This window comes from Salmo trutta, chromosome 21, assembly GCF_901001165.1.
Source record: "Salmo trutta chromosome 21, fSalTru1.1, whole genome shotgun sequence".
Classification (NCBI taxonomy): domain Eukaryota; kingdom Metazoa; phylum Chordata; class Actinopteri; order Salmoniformes; family Salmonidae; genus Salmo; species Salmo trutta.
Window position 1 is genome coordinate 49,008,075 of NC_042977.1, and position 15,340 is coordinate 49,023,414.

A 15,340-nucleotide genomic window follows, 5' to 3' on the forward strand; every position below is an offset into this window, starting at 1 on the left:
GCAGAAATATAGAACTATGCTAAAACATTCTGTTAATCACCCTAAACTGAATATGAACTTCATCTGGGCTCCCGAGTGGCGCAGCGGTCTAAGGAACTGCATCTCGGCGCAAGAGGCGTCACTACAGTCCCTGGTTCGAATCCAGGCTGTATCACAACCCGGCCGTGATTAGTAGTCCCTGAGGGCTGCGCACAATTGGCCCAGTGTCGTCCGGGTTTGGCCGGGTTTAGGCCGTCATTGTAAATTAAGAATTTGTTTTTAACGGACTTGGGCCAAAGGTTATATAAATAAAATAAAACCTTAAATATTCCCATTATACAAACGAACGGAGCAGTCGTGCTAGTTGAGCTAGCCCTGCTCTCCCATTCCACAGGTGATTTTAGTATTATTTAGTTTTTATAGTGAAAACACCCAAACTGGAAAAAATGCCAGTAACATTAAAACTGATATTTCCGGTTCCTCCCCATCGTTTAAGTGAAAGACAGATAATTTATGACAGTCAGACAAGTTGAGCCTGCTCAGAGATGTTTTTTTGTTTGTTTTACCGATAACTAAAATACAAAGAATTCCAGTACTGATCTTTCTGCCAATACATGTCCTTTCTGAGTGTAAATAGCTCATTTTCGGATAACTGATCGTAATCTTCGAGCCAACCAAAAAAATACTCCTGACTTGCCCGGTGGTCTAGTGCCTTTTCAGACTTCAATGTCAATCCCTGCTTTAAGTTTACCGGAGGTGGTTTGATTATCCAGTGGCGCTCATGATGAGGAACCTTCTCTGAGACTTAACCTGAAGACTTGTGTTAGCTCCCTGATCTACTGCCTGTGTAGGTTTTAGCTCGGCTAGCTAATAAGACTAATGTAGTCTTAATAGGGTGTGTAGATGTTCCACACTGTAAATTTCAGTTTTTTGGTTCTGTGACCAGACTGTACTGACTGACATATCAAATCAAATCAAATTTATTTATATAGCCCTTCGTACATCAGCTGAAATCTCAAAGTGCTGTACAGAAACCCAGCCTAAAACCCCAAACAGCAAGCAATGCATGTGAAAGAAGCACGGTGGCTGGGAAAAACTCCCTAGGAAAAACTCCTGAGAAAGGCCAAAAACCTAGGAAGAAACCTAGAGAGGAACCAGGCTATGAGGGGTGGCCAGTCCTCTTCTGGCTGTGCCGGGTGGATATTATAACAGAACATGGTCAAGATGTTAAAATGTTCGTAAATGACCAGCATGGTCAAATAATAATAATCATAGTAATTGTCGAGGGTGCAACAAGCACGTCCGGTGAACAGGTCAGGGTTCCGTAGCCGCAGGCAGAACAGTTGAAACTGGAGCAGCAGCATGGCCAGGTGGACTGGGGACAGCAAGGAGTCATCATGCCAGGTAGTCCTGAGGCATGGTCCTAGGGCTCAGGTCCTCCGAGAGAAAGAAAGAAAGAGAGAATTAGAGAGAGCATATTTACATTCACACAGGACACCGGATAAGACAAGAGAATACTCCAGATGTAATAGACTGACCCTAGCCCCCCGACACATAAACTACTGCAGCATAAATACTGGAGGCTGAGACAGGAGGGATCAGAAGACACTGTGGCCCCATCCGATGATACCCCCGGACAGGGCCAAACAGGCAGGATATAACCCCACCCACTTTGCCAAAGCACAGCCCCCACACCACTAGAGGGATATCTACAACCACCAACTTACCGTCCGAAGACAAGGCCGAGTATAGCCCACAAAGATCTCCGCCACGGCACAACCCAAGGGGGGGGCGCCAACCCAGACAGGAAGACCACGTCAGTGGCTCAACCTACTCGAGTGACGCACCCCTCCCATGGACGGCATGGAAGAACACCAGTAAGTCAGTGACTCAGCCCCTGTAAAAGGGTTAGAGGCAGAGAATCCCAGTGGGAAGAGGGGAACCGACAAGGCAGAGACAGCAAGGGCGGTTCGTTGCTCCAGCCTTTCCGTTCACCTTCACACTCCTGGGCCAGACTATACTTAATCATAGGACCTACTGAAGAGATAAGTCTTCAGTAAAGACTTAAAGGTTGAGACTGAGTCTGCGTCTCTCACATGGGTAGGCAGACCATTCCATAAAAATGGAGCTCTATAGGAGAAAGCCCTACCTCCAGCCGTTTGCTTAGAAATTCTAGGGACAATTAGGAGGCCTGCGTCTTGTGACCGTAGCGTACGTGTAGGTATGTACGGCAGGACCAAATCGGAAAGATAGGTAGGAGTAAGCCCATGTAATGCTTTGTAGGTTAGCAGTAAAACCTTGAAATCAGCCCTTGCCTTAACAGGAAGCCAGTGTAGGGAGGCTAGCACTGGAGTAATATGATCAAATTTTTTGGTTCTAGTCAGGATTCTAGCAGCCGTATTTAGCACTAACTGAAGTTTGTTTAGTGCTTTATCCGGGTAGCCGGAAAGTAGAGCATTGCAGTAGTCCAGCCTAGAAGTAACAAAAGCATGGATTAATTTTTCTGCGTCATTTTTGGACAGAAAGTTTCTGATTTTTGCAATGTTACGTAGATGGAAAAAAGCTGTCCTTGAAGCAGTCTTGATATGTTCTTCAAAAGAGAGATCAGGGTCCAGAGTAACGCCGAGGTCCTTCACAGTTTTATTTGAGACGACTGTACAACCATCCAGATTAATTGTCAGATTCAGCAGAAGATCTCTTTGTTTCTTGGGACCTAGGACAAGCATCTCTGTTTTGTCCGAGTTTAAAAGTAGAAAATTTGCAGCCATCCACTTCCTTATGTCTGAAACACAGGCTTCTAGCGAGGGCAATTTTGGGGCTTCACCATGTTTCATTGAAATGTACAGCTGTGTGTCGTCCGCATAGCAGTGAAATTTAACATTATGTTTTCGAATGACATCCCCAAGAGGTAAAATATATAGTGAAAACAATAGTGGTCCTAGAACGGAACCTTGAGGAACACCGAAATTTACAATTGATTTGTCAGAGGACGAACCATTCGCAGAGACAAACTGATATCTTTCCGACAGATAAGATCTAAACCAGGCCAGAACTTGTCCATGTAGACCAATTTGGGTTTCCAATCTCTCAAAAAGAATGTGGTGATCGATGGTATCAAAAGCGGCACTAAGATCTAGGAGCATGAGGACAGATGCAGAGCCTCGGTCTGACATCATTAAAAGGTCATTTACCACCTTCACAAGTGCAGTCTCAGTGCTATGATGGGGTCTAAAACCAGACTGAAGCGTTTCGTATACATTGTTTGTCTTCAGGAAGGCAGTGAGTTGCTGCGCAACAACTTTTTCTAAAATTTTTGAGAGGAATGGAAGATTCGATATAGGCCGATAGTTTTTTATAATTTCTGGGTCAAGATTCGGCTTTTTCAAGAGAGGCTTTATTACTGCCACTTTTAGTGAGCTTGGTACACATCCGGTGGATAGAGAGCCGTTTATTATGTTCAACATAGGAGGGCCAAGCACAGGAAGCAGCTCTTTCAGTAGTTTAGTTGGAATAGGGTCCAGTATGCAGCTTGAGGGTTTGGAGGCCATGATTATTTTCATCATTATGTCAAGAGATATAGTACTAAAACACTTTAGTATCTCCCTTGATCCTAGGTCCTGGCAGAGTTGTGCAGACTCAGGACAATGGAGCCCTGGAGGAATACCCAGATTTAAAGAGGAGTCCATAATTTGCTTTCTAATGATCATGATCTTTTCCTCAAAGAAGTTCATAAATTTATTACTGCTGAAGTGAAAGCCATCCTCCATTTGCGAATGCTGCTTTTTAGTTAGCTTTGCGACAGTGTCAAAAAGAAATTTTGGATTGTTCTTATTTTCCTCAATTAAGTTGGAAAAATAGGATGATCGTGCAGCAGTGAGGGCTCTTCGATACTGCACGGTACTGTCTTTCCAAGCTAGTCGGAAGACTTCCAGTTTAGTGTGGCGCCATTTCCGTTCCAATTTTCTGGAAGCTTGCTTCAGAGCTCGTGTATTTTCTGTATACCAGGGAGCTAGTTTCTTATGACAGATGTTTTTAATTTTTAGGGGTGCAAGGGTATAGGGTATTGCGCAAGGTTAAATTGAGTTCCTCGGTTAGGTGGTTAACTGATTCTTGTCCTCTGACGTCCTTGGGTAGGCAGAGGGAGTCTGGAAGGGCATCAAGGAATCTTTGGGTTGTCTGAGAATTTATAGCACGACTTTTAATCTTCCTTGGTTGGGGTCTGAGCAGATTATTTGTTGCAATTGTAAACGCAATAAAATGGTGGTCCGATAATCCAGGATTATGAGGAAAAACATTAAGATCCACAACATTTATTCCATGGGACAAAACTAGGTCCAGAGTATGACTGTGGCAGTGAGTAGGTCCAGAGACATGTTGGACAAAACCCACTGAGTCGATGATGGCTCCGAAAGCCTTTTGGAGTGGGTCTGTGGACTTTTCCATGTGAATGTTAAAGTCACCAAAAATTACAATATTATCTGCTATGACTACAAGATCCGATAGGAATTCAGGGAACTCAGTAAGGAACACTGCATATGGCCCAGGAGGACTGTAAACAGTAGCTATAAAAAGTGATTGAGTAGGCTGCATAGATTTCATGACTAGAAGCTCAAAAGACGAAAACGTTATTATTTTTTTTTTTTGTAAATTGAAATTTGCTATCGTAAATGTTAGCAACACCTCCGCCTTTGCCGGATGCACGGGGGGTATGGTCACTAGTGTAACCAGGGGGTGAGGCCTCATTTAACACAGTAAATTCATCAGGCTTAAGCCATGTTTCAGTCAGGCCAATCACATCAAGATTATGATCAGTGATTAGTTCATTGACTATAACTGCCTTGGAAGTGAGGGATCTAACATTAAGTAACCCAATTTTGAGATGTGAAGTATCACAATCTCTTTCAATAATGGCAGGAATGGAGGAGGTCTTTATACTAGTAAGATTACTGAAGCGAACACCGCCATTTTTAATTTTGCCCAACCTAGATCGAGGCACAGACACGGTCTCAATGGGGAAAGCTGAGCTGACTACGCTAACTGTGCTAGTGGCAGACTCCACTAAGCTGGCAGGCTGGCTAACAGCCTGTTGCCTGGCCTGCACCCCATCTCATTGTGGAGCTAGAGGAGTTAGAGCCCTGTCTATGTTCGTAGATAAGATGAGAGCACCCCTCCAGCTAGGATGGAGTCCGTCACTCCTCAGCAGGCCAGGCTTGGTCCTGTTTGTGGGTGAATCCCAGAAAGAGGGCCAGTTATCTACAAATTCTATCTTTTGGGAGGGGCAGAAAACAGTTTTCATCCAGCGATTGAGTTGTGAGACTCTGCTGTAGAGCTCATCACTCCCCCTAACTGGGAGGGGGCCAGAGACAATTACTCGATGCCGACACATCTTTCTAGCTGATTTACATGCTGAAGCTATGTTGCGCTTGGTGACCTCTGACTGTTTCATCCTAACATCGTTGGTGCCGACGTGGATAACAATATCTCTATACTCTCTACACTCGCCAGTTTTAGCTTTAGCCAGCACCGTCTTTAGATTAGCCTTAACGTCGGTAGCCCTGCCCCCTGGTAAACAGTGTATGATCGCTGGATGATTAGTTTTAAGTCTAATACTGCGGGTAATGGAGTCGCCAATGACTAGGGTTTTCAATTTGTCAGAGCTAACTGTGGGAGCCGTCGGCGTCTCAGACCCCACAACGGGAGGAGCAGAGACCAGAGAAGTCTCGGCCTCCGACTCCGACTCGCTTAACGGGGAGAACCGGTTGAAAGTTTCTGTCGGCTGAATAAGCGACACCGGTTGAGCATTCCTACAGCGTTTCCCTCCAGACGCCATGAGAAAGATGTCCGGCTGCGGGGACCGTGCGAGGGGGTTTATACTAACGTTACTATCTGTACTTGCTGGTGGCACAGACGCTGTTTCATCCTTTCCTACACTGAAATGACCCTTGCCTAACGATTGCGTCTGAAGCTGGGCTTGCAGCACAGCTATCCTTGCCGTAAGGCGATCGTTCTCCTGTATATTATGAGTACAACGACTGCAATTAGAAGGCATCGTGTTAATGTTACTTAGCTTCGGCTGTTTGAAGTCCTGACGAACCATGTCCAGATAAAACCTCCGGGGTGGGAAAGTTGAATGGACAAAAAAAAGTTGAGTGAGGGAAAAAGTAAAAATATACGGTAATGAAAAAGTAAAAACCGTCAGGTAGCAAAGTAAAAACGGCAACAAAAACGCACAGCAGCGTAAACAAGTCTGCAAGTTGTGACCGGAAACAGGAAACTAGAATCTGACATAAGGTACAATGCTAATATTAGTGGGGGGGGGGGGGGGGGGGTGTAATGCTTGCCCCTGTCGGTTCTGCCTGACCTTGCCTTGCAGAGTTATCAGCTGTTCAGTAGCAGTTGGGATAACACCTGCAAACAGGTCTGCGTCCCAAGTGGCACCCTACATAGTGCCCCCTGTAATGGCACCCTATTCCCTACATAGTGCCCCTGTAATGGCACCCTATTCCCTACATAGTGCCCTGTAATGGCACCCTATTCCCTACATAGTGCCCTGTAATGGCACCCTATTCCCTACATAGTGCCCCCTGTAATGGCACCCTATTCCCTACATAGTGCCCTGTAATGGCACCCTATTCCCTACATAGTGCCCCGTAATGGCACCCTATTCCCTACATAGTGCCCTGTAATGGCACCCTATTCCCTACATAGTGCCCTGTAATGGCACCCTATTCCCTACATAGTGCCCTGTAATGGCACCCTATTCCCTACATAGTGCCCCTGTAATGGCACCCTATTCCCTACATAGTGCCCTGTAATGGCACCCTATTCCCTACATAGTGCCCCTGTAATGGCACCCTATTCCCTACATAGTGCCCTGTAATGGCACCCTATTCCCTACATAGTGCCCTGTAATGGCACCCTATTCCCTACATAGTGCCATGTAATGGCACCCTATTCCCTACATAGTGCCCCCTGTAATGGCACCCTATTCCCTACATAGTGCCCTGTAATGGCACCCTATTCCCTACATAGTGCCCTGTAATGGCACCCTATTCCCTACATAGTGCCCTGTAATGGCACCCTATTCCCTACATAGTGCCCTGTAATGGCACCCTATTCCCTACATAGTGCCCTGTAATGGCATCCTATTCCCTACATAGTGCCCTGTAATGGCACCCTATTCCCTACATAGTGCCCTGTAATGGCACCCTATTCCCTACATAGTGCCCTGTAATGGCACCCTATTCCCTACATAGTGCCCCCTGTAATGGCACCCTATTCCCTACATAGTGCCCTGTAATGGCACCCTATTCCCTACATAGTGCCCTGTAATGGCACCCTATTCCCTACATAGTGCCCTGTAATGGCACCCTATTCCCTACATAGTGCCCCCTGTAATGGCACCCTATTCCCTACATAGTGCCCTGTAATGGCACCCTATTCCCTACATAGTGCCCCTGTAATGGCACCCTATTCCCTACATAGTGCCCTGTAATGGCACCCTATTCCCTACATAGTGCCCTGTAATGGCACCCTATTCCCTACATAGTGCCCTGTAATGGCACCCTATTCCCTACATAGTGCCCTGTAATGGCACCCTATTCCCTACATAGTGCCCCCTGTAATGGCACCCTATTCCCTACATAGTGCCCTGTAATGGCACCCTATTCCCTACATAGTGCCCTGTAATGGCACCCTATTCCCTACATAGTGCCCCCTGTAATGGCACCCTATTCCCTACATAGTGCCCTGTAATGGCACCCTATTCCCTACATAGTGCCCTGTAATGGCACCCTATTCCCTACATAGTGCCCTGTAATGGCACCCTATTCCCTACATAGTGCCCCCTGTAATGGCACCCTATTCCCTACATAGTGCCCCCTGTAATGGCACCCTATTCCCTACATAGTGCCCTGTAATGGCACCCTATTCCCTACATAGTGCCCTGTAATGGCACCCTATTCCCTACATAGTGCCCCCTGTAATGGCACCCTATTCCCTACATAGTGCCCTGTAATGGCACCCTATTCCCTACATAGTGCCCTGTAATGACACCCTATTCCCTACATAGTGCACCCTGTAATGGCACCCTATTCCCTACATAGTGCCCTGTAATGGCACCCTATTCCCTACATAGTGCCCTGTAATGGCACCCTATTCCCTACATAGTGCCCCCTGTAATGGCACCCTATTCCCTACATAGTGCCCTGTAATGGCACCCTATTCCCTACATAGTGCCCCCTGTAATGGCACCCTATTCCCTACATAGTGCCCCCTGTAATGGCACCCTATTCCCTACATAGTGCCCCTGTAATGGCACCCTATTCCCTACATAGTGCCCTGTAATGGCACCCTATTCCCTACATAGTGCCCTGTAATGGCACCCTATTCCCTACATAGTGCCCTGTAATGGCACCCTATTCCCTACATAGTGCCCCCTGTAATGGCACCCTATTCCCTACATAGTGCCCCCTGTGATGGCACCCTATTCCCTACATAGTGCCCTGTAATGGCACCCTATTCCCTACATAGTGCCCCCTGTAATGGCACCCTATTCCCTACATAGTGCCCTGTAATGGCACCCTATTCCCTACATAGTGCCCTGTAATGGCACCCTATTCCCTACATAGTGCCCTGTAATGGCACCCTATTCCCTACATAGTGCCCTGTAATGGCACCCTATTCCCTACATAGTGCCCTGTAATGGCACCCTATTCCCTACATAGTGCCCCCTGTAATGGCACCCTATTCCCTACATAGTGCCCTGTAATGGCACCCTATTCCCTACATAGTGCCCTGTAATGGCACCCTATTCCCTACATAGTGCCCTGTAATGGCACCCTATTCCCTACATAGTGCCCCTGTAATGGCACCCTATTCCCTACATAGTGCCCCTGTAATGGCACCCTATCCCCTACATAGTGCCCTGTAATGGCACCCTATTCCCTACATAGTGCCCCTGTAATGGCACCCTATTCCCTACATAGTGCCCTGTAATGGCACCCTATTCCCTACATAGTGCCCCTGTAATGGCACCCTATTCCCTACATAGTGCCCTGTAATGGCACCCTATTCCCTACATAGTGCCCCTGTAATGGCCCCCTATTCCCTACATAGTGCCCCCTGTAATGGCACCCTATTCCCTACATAGTGCCCCTGTAATGGCACCCTATTCCCTACATAGTGCCCCTGTAATGGCACCCTATTCCCTACATAGTGCCCTGTAATGGCACCCTATTCCCTACATAGTGCCCCTGTAATGGCACCCTATTCCCTACATAGTGCCCTGTAATGGCACCCTATTCCCTACATAGTGCCCTGTAATGGCACCCTATTCCCTACATAGTGCCCTGTAATGGCACCCTATTCCCTACATAGTGCCCTGTAATGGCACCCTATTCCCTACATAGTGCCCTGTAATGGCACCCTATTCCCTACATAGTGCCCTGTATGGCACCCTATTCCCTACATAGTGCCCCCTGTAATGGCACCCTATTCCCTACATAGTGCCCCCTGTAATGGCACCCTATTCCCTACATAGTGCCCCCTGTAATGGCACCCTAATAGTGCCCTATGGCACCCTATTCCTACATAGTGCCCTGTAATGGCACCCTATTCCCTACATAGTGCCCTGTAATGGCACCCTATTCCCTACATAGTGCCCTGTAATGGCACCCTATTCCCTACATAGTGCCCTGTAATGGCACCCTATTCCCTACATAGTGCCCCCTGTAATGGCACCCTATTCCCTACATAGTGTCCCGTAATGGCACCCTATTCCCTACATAGTGCCCTGTAATGGCACCCTATTCCCTACATAGTGCCCCTGTAATGGCACCCTATTCCCTACATAGTGCCCTGTAATGGCACCCTATTCCCTACATAGTGCCCTGTAATGGCACCCTATTCCCTACATAGTGCCCTGTAATGGCACCCTATTCCCTACATAGTGCCCCGTAATGGCACCCTATTCCCTACATAGTGCCCTGTAATGGCACCCTATTCCCTACATAGTGCCCTGTAATGGCACCCTATTCCCTACATAGTGCCCCTGTAATGGCACCCTATTCCCTACATAGTGCCCTGTAATGGCACCCTATTCCCTACATAGTGCCCTGTAATGGCACCCTATTCCCTACATAGTGCCCCCTGTAATGGCACCCTATTCCCTACATAGTGCCCCCTGTAATGGCACCCTATTCCCTACATAGTGCCCCTGTAATGGCACCCTATTCCCTACATAGTGCCCTGTAATGGCACCCTATTCCCTACATAGTGCCCTGTAATGGCACCCTATTCCCTACATAGTGCCCTGTAATGGCACCCTATTCCCTACATAGTGCCCCCTGTAATGGCACCCTATTCCCTACATAGTGCCCCCTGTAATGGCACCCTATTCCCTACATAGTGCCCTGTAATGGCACCCTATTCCCTACATAGTGCCCCTGTAATGGCACCCTATTCCCTACATAGTGCCCCCTGTAATGGCACCCTATTCCCTACATAGTGCCCTGTAATGGCACCCTATTCCCTACATAGTGCCCCTGTAATGGCACCCTATTCCCTACATAGTGCCCTGTAATGACACCCTATTCCCTACATAGTGCCCCCTGTAATGGCACCCTATTCCCTACATAGTGCCCTGTAATGGCACCCTATTCCCTTCCTAGTGCCCTGTAATGGCACCCTATTCCCTACATAGTGCCCCCTGTAATGGCACCCTATTCCCTACATAGTGCCCTGTAATGGCACCCTATTCCCTACATAGTGCCCTGTAATGGCACCCTATTCCCTACATAGTGCCCCTGTAATGGCACCCTATTCCCTACATAGTGCCCCCTGTAATGGCATCCTATTCCCTACATAGTGCCCCCTGTAATGGCACCCTATTCCCTACATAGTGCCCCTGAATGGCACCCTATTCCCTACATAGTGCCCTGTAATGGCACCCTATTCCCTACATAGTGCCCTGTAATGGCACCCTATTCCCTACATAGTGCCCTGTAATGGCACCCTATTCCCTACATAGTGCACCCTGTAATGGCACCCTATTCCCTACATAGTGCCCTGTAATGGCACCCTATTCCCTACATAGTGCCCCCTGTAATGGCACCCTATTCCCTACATAGTGCCCTGTAATGGCACCCTATTCCCTACATAGTGCCCCCTGTAATGGCACCCTATTCCCTACATAGTGCCCCCTGTAATGGCACCCTATTCCCTACATAGTGCCCCCTGTAATGGCACCCTATTCCCTACATAGTGCCCTGTAATGGCACCCTATTCCCTACATAGTGCCCCCTGTAATGGCACCCTATTCCCTACATAGTGCCCCCTGTAATGGCACCCTATTCCCTACATAGTGCCCTGTAATGGCACCCTATTCCCTACATAGTGCCCTGTAATGGCACCCTATTCCCTACATAGTGCCCCTGTAATGGCACCCTATTCCCTACATAGTGCCCCGTAATGGCACCCTATTCCCTACATAGTGCCCTGTAATGGCACCCTATTCCCTACATAGTGCCCTGTAATGGCACCCTATTCCCTACATAGTGCCCTGTAATGGCACCCTATTCCCTACATAGTGCCCTGTAATGGCACCCTATTCCCTACATAGTGCCCCCTGTAATGGCACCCTATTCCCTACATAGTGCCCTGTAATGGCACCCTATTCCCTACATAGTGCCCTGTAATGGCACCCTATTCCCTACATAGTGCCCTGTAATGGCACCCTATTCCCTTCCTAGTGCACTCCTTTTAACCAGAGCCTCTGGTCAAAAGTAGTGCACTTATGTTGGGAACATGTTTTCCGTTTGGGACGCTGCAGGGGAGGTGTAATATCACAGCGGTTCCTCTCAGAGAATCCAGGCTAGTCCTTCTCCAGCCCGGGGGGGGGGGGGGGCTAACCCCTAACCCCTAACCCTTAAACCCTTAAAAAGTGGGCCACCCACACTAGAACTGTCAGCATGCTATTTGGGACAGGATCATAGCAAGCATACATGTATAGTAATTTTAGCAGCAAGCTGAGCCAGACACTATTTCAGTCATAACCTTGCGTCTCAAGTGGAGGTTATAGCGTTGTAGTTTAAAAATACATCATGTCTTGTGTGTCCCAAGGTTACATTTTTTTGTTTTTTTTAATCTAGTATGCAGGACTATATTTAGACCTATTTAAATATAAGTGACCCCATTCCTGCTGGATCATTGTTCCATGAGCTGTCTAATGTTTTATGATTCACGAACGGGACATAAGAGTTACAGAGATTGTTGGCAATGTTTGTGTATTTGCAGTATCACTGCTTCTATTCTGATGTAGCATGATTGATTTCTCATGTAGTTTGACACAAGGCACTTTTTTTTTTTAAGTTTTAGAAATGCTTTGTATTCAATGCCATTTTTGCTGAGTAATTTTTAAACGATAGGGACCAGATTCCATCACGTCCTGAAATGTATTTCATATAAAACGCTATGGTCACATTGAGAAGTAGGAAGACACTTTGAAATGCTACGCTGTGAACTATTAACCTTGTCCAATGCAGAAGTGGCCATTTTAATTTTTTTTATGGAGCAGGCTTACAGTAAATGGCTGTAGTAGATCTGGGACTAAAGTAGATCTGGGACCAGGCTAACTCTAACATCAAATACCTTTTTTTTCTTTTTTTAATATTGAACAAATGTTGATTCAGCAATAACAATCAATCATAACGTTCTGTTAAATGACTCCATTAGATGTTAGCGTCTCACCCTGTTATACATATTATACAACCTCACTGAGTTGACCTGCTGTGGTGTGTGTGTGTGTGTGTGTGTGTGTGGGTGGGTGTGTGGGGGTGTGTGTGTGTGTGTGTGTATGTGTGTGTGTTCAGTTTGCAGGCTTCTCCGCTGAGTCTCTGTGTGAGAGGATCATGGATTCCCAATGTAGTATCCTGGTGACTGCAGGTGAGTGGCTACTGGCTGATGTCCAGGGCTCTAAATAAAAAAAAAAATGAATTGGTAGCACTGGTGCTCCCAACATCAAAAAGTTAGGAGCACAACATAAAATCTAGGAGCACCAAAATATGTATTTTGTTTTAATTGATTGAGATATAGCATATTGGGCCTATATGAATTCTAGCTGCTATTGAAGCACGCACGATGTGCTCTAGAAACTAATATTGAACCCTGTAAAGACGTGTTTATTAGAAAAAGCCAGAATGTTGATACAAAAAAAGTTGTCATTGAAATTACAAAGAATACTAGGTTTCTACATTGGGTTAAAATTACTACCTATTGAGATGCTTTACATTGACAATTCTACACTGTCTCTTTAAGAGCATCACGTTTGTGAGTGACTACAGTATGTGCCAAGAGATGAGTCATTCATTCATTGCTTTAATCTTTTATCTTCTAAAGAAGATATCCTTTTTCTTTCTTTCTGTGCCCCCAAAATTAACCGGGTTGTTAGCTAGCTAGCTAATGAGGTAACATGACTTAACAAGATGTACTGGTAAAGTAACCAGCTTGTTAGCTAGCTAGCTAATGAGGTAACATGACTTAACAAGATGTACTGGTAAAGTAACCAGCTTGTTAGCTAGCTAGCTAATGAGGTAACATGACTTAACAAGGTGTACTGGTAAAGTAACCAGCTTGTTAGCTAGCTAGCTAATGAGGTAACATGACTTAACAAGGTGTACTGGTAAAGTAACCAGCTTGTTAGCTAGCTAGCTAATGAGGTAACATGACTTAACAAGATGTACTGGTAAAGTAACCAGGTTGTTAGCTAGCTAGCTAATGAGGTAACATGACTTAACAAGGTGTACTGGTAAAGTAACCAGCTTGTTAGCTAGCTAGCTAATGAGGTAACATGACTTAACAAGGTGTACTGGTAAAGTAACCAGCTTGTTAGCTAGCTAGCTAATGAGGTAACATGACTTAACAAGGTGTACTGGTAAAGTAACCAGGTTGTTAGCTAGCTAGCTAGTGAGGTAACATGACTTAACAAGGTGTACTGGTAAAGTAACCAGCTTGTTAGCTAGCTAGCTAATGAGGTAACATGACTTAACAAGGTGTAAACAAATGCCTGTGAGTGGTTTTGGAACGACCGGCAGAATATGGTTTATGAACAGGACCTAAAAACTAACTTTTTGATTCACCCGCCACTGTAGCAGATAAATAAAAAATATCTACTAGCCACTCAGAATTCGTACCTGCCAATACATTTATTTGCCATAATAACACCACCAAAAACAACTTGTTTTTCCAGGTTTCGGATTTCCTCCAGTTTTTTCCCTCAGGTTTTCACTCTCAAACTTTTCTTTTAGAAAAACAAAACAAATTGAATGTTGTAAGTCCACAAATATGCTCAAACTACATCAGGAAACCACTTTTGAGGTCTGGGGAAGAAAATAAAATATTGTAATGACCTGACTAGATAGATCATGAAGGAACAATTGTCCAGACAGAGGATGGAGTTAACGAATGGACGGTTTATTAACACAACTTAACACAGGCTACTGTTTGGCCGTAGCCCACGCCAAATAAATGAAAGGTACCCTACAAACGAACCGTGACCTTCTCTTGTGAAGCCCAGACGTAAGAGAGAGAACAATGGCTAAAACCCGGTCTTAACTTCCAATGCTCCATCCCCCTGCCCAACCCCCCTTCACGCCACTCCGCCAACCACCAGGCTGCCCGGTATCTGAACATTCCAGGCATTCCCGTGATTGGCAGATAGCAGGTTGATTGGCATGACCCCGCGAACACTGGTAAGTACGACACAACCCACTAATAGCCTAACACATAACCCACAACTGTCTGTGCGGGTCGCTACAATATATATTTTGGAGGGTATAGTTGCACTTTCATTTAATTTGCACACCTCAAAAGACTGGTGTTTGGCTGGCAGTGTTTCTGTTCTGCATGCGCAATAGTAGAGTTTGCAAAACAAAATACCACCCAATTTGATACAAATCATCATGATATCATATTTAATTTGTATCCCCCCCCCACACATTGACTTGGTACCCCCTGTATTTAGCCTTGTTATTTTGTAACATTTTATTTTTTTACTTTAACTTATTTAGTAAATATTTTCTTAACTCTATTTTTTTTAACTGCGTTGTTGGTTAAGGGCTTGTAAGTAAGCATTTCATGGTAAGATCTACACCAGTTGTATTCAGCGCATGTTATTTGATATCATTATATCATTATGCCAGATAATTTGGAAAGTTTTATGGGAAAGCCATTCATTAGAAATCACTGTTTCAGTGCGGCTTGGTTGGTTTGTGTTTCGGAGGAAGACTGTAACTACTAATTGGATACCACGAAATTGGGGAGGTAAAAGGGCAACAACAACAAAAATTATACAAAAATAAATGAC

The 15,340-nt window shown here is 45.8% G+C and overlaps 1 protein-coding gene across 1 annotated transcript in view; it reads left to right on the plus strand.

Annotated features, from left to right (window-relative positions):
* Window positions 1-15,340, plus strand: part of acss2l (acyl-CoA synthetase short chain family member 2 like) — a 37,640-nt gene that overhangs the window by 7,033 nt on the left and 15,267 nt on the right. The window contains exon 5 of the mRNA XM_029705999.1: window positions 12,849-12,921. Coding sequence (XP_029561859.1) covers window positions 12,849-12,921 — 73 coding nt within the window. The remainder of the gene's footprint in view (window positions 1-12,848; window positions 12,922-15,340) is intronic.